Below are 7154 nucleotides of genomic sequence, written 5' to 3' on the forward strand. Positions count from 1 at the left end.
CTATATAGTTTAAAGTTAATTAAAATTAGAAATACTTATGTGAATGCTCAAGGTGTTTCTTTCATCATCGTTTCTTCCGAGGTGGTGGTGGGGGGGGGGCATGTAAATATCACATAGAAAGTAACGTAGAGATTCGGAACCACTTCGATTGTCTTCGCAAAAAAATGTAATAAATATTTAAATCCCAGAAGCATATGATATATTCGAAGTTTTAAAACGTTTATGTCCTCATAGACTTATTAGAGTGACCCGTAGCTTTTCAAAAACACTTGCATAGTCTTTCCCGGAAAATCTTACATAAGAATATAATTTAATTTATATGTAGATTCTCTAACCTTTCGATGTAATCACCAATATATGTTATAAATGCGGAAGAAAGAACATGTATCCTGCAAATAAAAAAAATAATAATGAATCATTTTTTTTTTCATTTAGAATATAACTTTTCAACTTTATATTTATTTTTACTTACAACCATATTAAATCAACAGTAATTATCAAATTTGTTAAAGTTAAGCCAATTTCAGCCGGCCACAATTTAGCAGAGTAACAATTTCGAAATAAATATTGTTACGTGTTTGAAAGTGACTGTAATGTGATTTTGTTGTCTTTATTCAAATGCAAAATGTTTTAAAACGTTTATGTCCTCATAGACTCATAAGAGTGACACTTAGCTTTTCAAAAACACTTGCATAGTCTTTCCCTTTTAGCTTGAAGTTCAATATTTATTTTGTTTGTAGGATATAGAAGCGCTAAAAACTTTGATATGTTTCTGTTTTATTTCTTGATGATTGTTTTCTTTTAAGGTGGCCTTGTGGTGATTGTGATGCGTAAACAATATCTTTCTTGCGTTGAAGATTACGAGAATTTGCTGCCAATGATGACAAAAATGGAAGAAGATAAAGAATGGCAGACGGTTTCTCAAAAAACCGTCGCGGATTATTCTTTTAACAACCAAGGAATGGTATTCATCTTTCGAGTGCTGCATTAGCTGTATCAGAATTTTGAGGGTATTTTTGACACCCCTCACACAAAACTGTGAATACAATATAAAAACTCGTAATTTCTCTTTTAAAAGTGGGTTGTTTATTTTCTTTATAGAATATACTTTCAAAATAAACTATTAAAGTTGTTTTTTTTTTAAAGTAAAAGAAATATTATTTTTTATTTAAAAAAAAAACAGTGTATACAAAGTGCCGACGCGTCTTCATGAAGCCATTTTTTTACGTAATGAAATTAATTGAATTTTACGCGTTAAATATTTTTTTAATTTTTTAAATTCAAAAATCTATAAAAAAATTTTCTATTGGTTCAATTTTTACGATATTTTCAGGGTCAATGTGAAATTTTATGCTCTTTCAAATAAATCAAATATAATATTTTGTACAAACGTTTTTTTTTAATTCACCCCCCCATTTTGAAATTTCTATTAAAATTTTAATAATTAATTTATATACCAAAGTTTTATATATCACAAATTGAAGATAACAGATCAATAAATAATATATTGTAATTAAAAACAAAAAAAGAATAGTTTTTTTGGAAATTTACCTGTAAAGTCCAAAGTGTAAAACCATTATTTTTTAAAAACCACGTTCAACTTTTTTTCTTTAAGTGGAAGCTTATGTTATGCTTAGAATGTCAAGTAAATATGTGATGCTTACAACAATTTTTCTATTTCATATAATGTTTTCTTTTTTTTAGATATAAAACCAAAAAAATTCTGTCGATAAAGAAGTATTAAAATATATCAATAAAAAACGCATGTATTTTATTAAGAGAATTAAAAAAATTAAAAATCGGTCAATTGTTTTTTTTTTAACAATAAAAACTTATGAGTGAATAATTCCCGTTTTTTTAAGTACGGGGGGGGGGCGAAATACGAAATTTGGTTTAAAGCACGCATTAAAAAGACACATGAATTGTGTCCCTGCAAGGCGCCGGAGTATAAAGGCGAATAAAATCAGACTTGTCTCCCTTTATTTGAAAAATATGAGGTCGCGTTTGTTTTTAATCCTTGTTTAAAAAGGTATTTTATTTAAAAAGGACATGGAATATAAGTATAAATATGGATACATTGTTAACAATGAACAATTGAACTACTCATCGAATACTAGTTTTTATAGGTAAGTATTTTTTAATTTATATATATTTTTTATAATCGAAGGAAGTAAAATTTCGTTTTTTTTTTTAAATCTTTTTTTAAGGAAATCCGACTTTATAAAAAGCACATATTTCATAATTTGCAATTAAAACTGTTATTTTTTTTTTTACTTTTTGGTATTTGTTTCTATAATTTAAAAAAATTAGGGTTTGAATTACATGTTTTAAGAAGTTGTCACTGACGATTTCTGACACTGCTAGTGCAGCACATGGCCGACCGGAGAATCGCAGCCGCTATGAATTATTTATTTGTGTGTCTAAATATCGCAGTGTTTACCGCAAATTTTTACTGACGCTATGAATGAACGGTATTTATTTGTGTGTCTTTGTAGTTTTTTTTTTCATATTTACTGTATCACGTGTCATGTCCACAACGTTACGGTCAGACAAGCCACGCCTATACCCCGCATCATCGAAACAACCACGTCTTAACAGACGAGCCGTCTCTAAACACTGCTCTCGCCTCTAGACGACCCTTACAACCGGACAATACTTTGTTGGGACTATTACGGATCTCATATAGATGCCGATAAAGGATCAAAACAATAACTGATCTGATTTGTTGTAAATAATAATAATAATAATAATAATAATAATAATAATAATAATGATAATAATAATAAAAATAATAATAATAATAATAATAATAATAATAATAATAATAATAATAATAATAATAACATTAATATGTAACAATCTGATTTGTGGTAAATAATAATAATAATAATAATAATAATAATAATAACATTAATATGTAACAATCTGATTTGTGGTAAATAAAAATAATAATAATAATAATAATAATAATAATAATAATAATAATAATAATAATAATAATAATAACATTAATATGTAACAATCTGATTTGTGGTAAATAAAAATAATAATAATAATAATAATAATAATAATAATAATAATAATAATAATAATAATAATAATAATAACATTAATATGTAACAATCTGATTTGTGGTAAATAAAAATAATAATAATAATAATAATAATAATAATAACATTAATATGTAACAATCTGATTTGTGGTAAATAAAAATAATAATAATAATAATAATAATAATAATAATAATAACATTAATATGTAACAATCTGATTTGTGGTAAATAAAAATAATAATAATAATAATAATAATAATAATAATAATAACATTAATATGTAACAATCTGATTTGTGGTAAATAAAAATAATAATAATAATAATAATAATAATAATAATAATAATAATAATAATAATAATAACATTAATATGTAACAATCTGATTTGTGGTAAATAATCAGTTATCGTATTCTTGTTTTTGCAACAATACGCATTTTCTTGCCCACAATATATAGAAGATAACAGTTCGTTTTCCGTTTCAGTTGCTAACATTAACATTAAAAGTTGTCTAAATTATTTTTCATTTTAAATTTAAAATACATCTAACTCAAAAATATAACTTAAAATTATTTTTTATATAGAATAGAATAATATATAGAATAGAATAATATATAGAATAGAACAACATCAATGATTGATTTTTCGACGAACGAACAACATATATAGAGGACTAGGATATATAAATACCCCAATCCCGTTACAAAAGAATAATGAAACGAATGGGAATTGAAGGAAACAAAGACTCCATTAATGGATAAGATAAATGTCGTTTATTTGCTGTTGAAAAAAATGAACGTTTTAGTTATAACATGTCCGCGCGTATGTAACCAATGTTCGTTGCAGGACTGGTGTTGTAGCAAGAAAAGGAAATGTGTTTTCATCTCAAGTTCGGGTCACTATTGTTTGTTCGTGCGTGGGAAGAGAAATAAATGTTGTAGGAAAATTTAGAATGGTAGTCCAGCGTGTGTATGCATTGATAAGGAATGATCTTTCGTAGGTTTGTATAATTAAACAAAGAGTGAATGCTCGTAAGCGTACTTATCTTTTCGGACGACGGGGGTGGTAAGTGGGTGGCCGGTCGTGCTACTTCGGTGATATGTGTCCAGGCTTTCAACTTGAAAGCGGCGACTACTTTCATCAACAACTAGCAGCGCGGCGTCTTCGCCTCCTGTGTTTTTCTCCTTCTTTTTCTTGGTTTGTGTGAATTAGGCATGTTTAGAATTGAAGGCGTCTTGGCCCATAACGTGAGAGCGGAGTTGGCTTCAGTTCACTGGTGCCTTATTTTTTCTTCTTCTTCTTCATTTCTTTAGGTCGGGTGGGAGAACGTCCGTGCTTTCACTGACGCAGCTGGGCGAATCTCCTCTCTTTCTTCCTGGTCCCCTCATTTTATAGTGGCAAACCGGCTCCCAGCGATTGTGATATTTTAGGCCTTTATTTTCGGCACGGAGCTCTGCTATTGGTTGATAATTCTTTTGTGGTTATCTTATTTTTCTTTTTCCAAACGGAAGCGATGCGTGGAGCCATGTGCAAAAGACGATTTTTCATTTTGTCTCTTATGCTGGAGACGTTAGCATCCGGTTGGCATGTTCCCACACATATAAGTTTTTTTAGGAAGAAAAGCTAGAATGGGGAGGGCGTATCGGCGCTTTACATTGAGTTATCTCCCTGTGGCGTGTTCAGAAAATTCTATAATGGCTGACTTCAACACGCTATCATAAGAACGTGTTTTTCCGGTGTAAAAAAAAAAAAAAAAAAAAAAAAAAAACTACTCGATCAAATTAAGTAGAATTTTTTTTTCGGAGATCTTCAGTCCAAAACGGATACGTACAATATAACCTTTTTTCGATATTTCATTTTTTTAATGTGTTGACTAAACTGTACAAGTACCATTTTAAAAGAAAAAATAATCGGGTACATCCATTCATTAATAATCCACTGGAAAAAATTGGAAGAAACCGAACAGAAACAAATTTATAGGGGGGGGGGGGTGACGCTCATAATGTTCCGCCGTCATTTTCTATTGTTTGTTATCCTTTAAAATATTAAAATATTACGATAAATAAAAAAATATTTATTTTTTCACCCGTAATATTCACCATAAACATCAAATCCATCTAAAATTGAAATTTTCCTTCTTTCTTTTTTTTTGTTTTTAATTTTAATTTTCTGAAAGTTGAAATTCACTATTTTTCATCTTATTTCAAAAGTCGAAAATTTTACTTTGATTTCTTTTTCTGTCTTGGATTTGTTTATTTTTGTTTGTTTATTTACAATTGATTGTTTTTGTTTATTTTTGTTTGTTTATTTACAATTGATTTGGATTATAATGAGTTATTATATCTTCTCTGTATATTTATAAAACTGGATCTTGTTTATATTTATTATTATAAATACAAGTATTAAATGGGGAGGGAGGAGGGCGTCTGTTGATTTTATACAGACTTATTTTAGGCCAGACACAATCTTGACTCCTGCTTACTGACATTAATCATACGGTGCTTATCCAAAATACGACCCAATTTCCGGCAACTTCTAAATAAAAAGCCATTTTGAAACCGTGAAACTCCTCACTAACATCGTAAGATCAATTATTGATTTTTCGACGAACGAACAACCTATAAGTTTCTTTCTTCCCAGTAAGTATTTTATTATAATGGTTTGTTTCTTTAAAAATATTCGATGATTGGTTAAATTGTATTTTCATCGATTTTAATTGATTTCATCAAAGTTATTTTTTCTTAAAGATTATGTTATTTACGTTTCTTTTATGTTTTTAAAGATTAATGGCTGAAAAAGGTAAGAAAATCATGTAAAAGTATAATGTGATTATTTACACAAGCTCAAACTGTGGAAAAAAAAACTATTTAGAGGGTAAAGTAGATTACCCGGTGATAGCGTAAGCTCCGAGGGGTTGCAAAGGATGCCCTAAGCGACCCCCCCTACTGGGTCGAGTAACAAGTTTTGTAGTACGGCGAGCAGCGAGTAACTAATTTGTGCCAACCGTTCACCAGTAAGTCGTTAACAGAACTGGCGCTAGTCAGAGACACAATTCTTTTATAACAGAAGAATAGTGCCTCCCCCTACTCCTCCAAGTCTATAAGAGACTCGTTCTCTCAACCACTCAGATTAGAATTCCGCCCTCGAGGCCGGCGCCACCAAGTAAGCAATCTCCTTTTTTTATTTTTATTTTCTCACACACTCCCGACAAAAACGAGAAAAAAAAACAAAAGGTAGAAGAGAGAAAAGAAAAAGAAAAAGTTACATAAAAATGACAGACCACCAAAATACTTAATCAAAAAACAACTGTTAGTACAATATAGCAGTAGTCGATCAGTCCAGATATCAATCAAGCAGGCAGCAGGCTAGGTCTACCCCGTCGTTTTTTAAGGGGCGCACATTCTGGGCAATACCACTTTTGCCTGTTGGGAGGTTCTGAGTCGATACCGACACATCGGAAATGGTACCAATCGTCGCACGAGTCACACCCGATCATATTCTGATTCTGCTGCGGAGAGCTGCACAGGGGACACAACCAGACCTGCTCTTCAACACTAGGGGGTGAATCCAACGTCTCCCCTCCCTCCGCAACAGGAGGTCCTTCAGGAGTCCTAGAAAGCTCTAAGGGGTACAGATGTTTCAGGGAATGTACTTCCTCCAAGCCCTCCCCTTTTTGTACACGTGCTGCTCTAACGACACCATCATGGCCTGGAATCAGTTCAGTAATAGTTCCTAAGACCCAAAACGGTCTGGGTTTCAAAGGACTCTTAATCAGCACAACATCATCCTTCTGGAGGCGGGTTCTTGTACTGAGTCGGGATCGACCAGGAATCTTCCTTCCCAGCTCTAGCAGGTACTCCTCATACCATAGTTTGTGGAAATCTGTCAGACATTGGTCCCTAAGTTCCAAGGTTTGAATTAGCCTCTCCCTGCTGGGAGGCAACAAGGTTGTTCTATCCTCTCTATCCAGTCGTATCAATAGCCCGGGGCTCTGATTGGGCTTAAGGAACATATTAGGGGTAATTGGAGTAGCATTTTTGTCGGCTGACACCTGGTAAGTAAGAGGCCGGTTATTAACAGACCTCTGAATATCCGATAACACTG

General features: G+C 31.4%; 1 protein-coding gene across 3 annotated transcripts in view; it reads left to right on the plus strand.

The window, feature by feature from the left end:
* Positions 1 to 2317, plus strand: part of LOC145270228 (methyltransferase-like protein 27) — a 44687-nt gene extending 42370 nt beyond the window's left edge. The window contains exon 6 of one of the 3 annotated variants that reach the window (XM_080125865.1): positions 804 to 973. In XM_080125865.1, coding sequence (XP_079981991.1) covers positions 804 to 834 — 31 coding nt within the window. In that variant the 3' untranslated portion in view covers positions 835 to 973. Of the gene's footprint in view, positions 1 to 803 lie in introns of all 3 variants that reach the window. The other 2 variants (XM_080125863.1, XM_080125864.1) reach the window with 2 other exon arrangements.
* Positions 2318 to 7154: the final 4837 nt, after the last annotated feature.

Source organism: Euprymna scolopes, chromosome 46, assembly GCF_053919585.1.
Source record: "Euprymna scolopes isolate OS-2025 chromosome 46, ASM5391958v1, whole genome shotgun sequence".
Classification (NCBI taxonomy): domain Eukaryota; kingdom Metazoa; phylum Mollusca; class Cephalopoda; order Sepiida; family Sepiolidae; genus Euprymna; species Euprymna scolopes.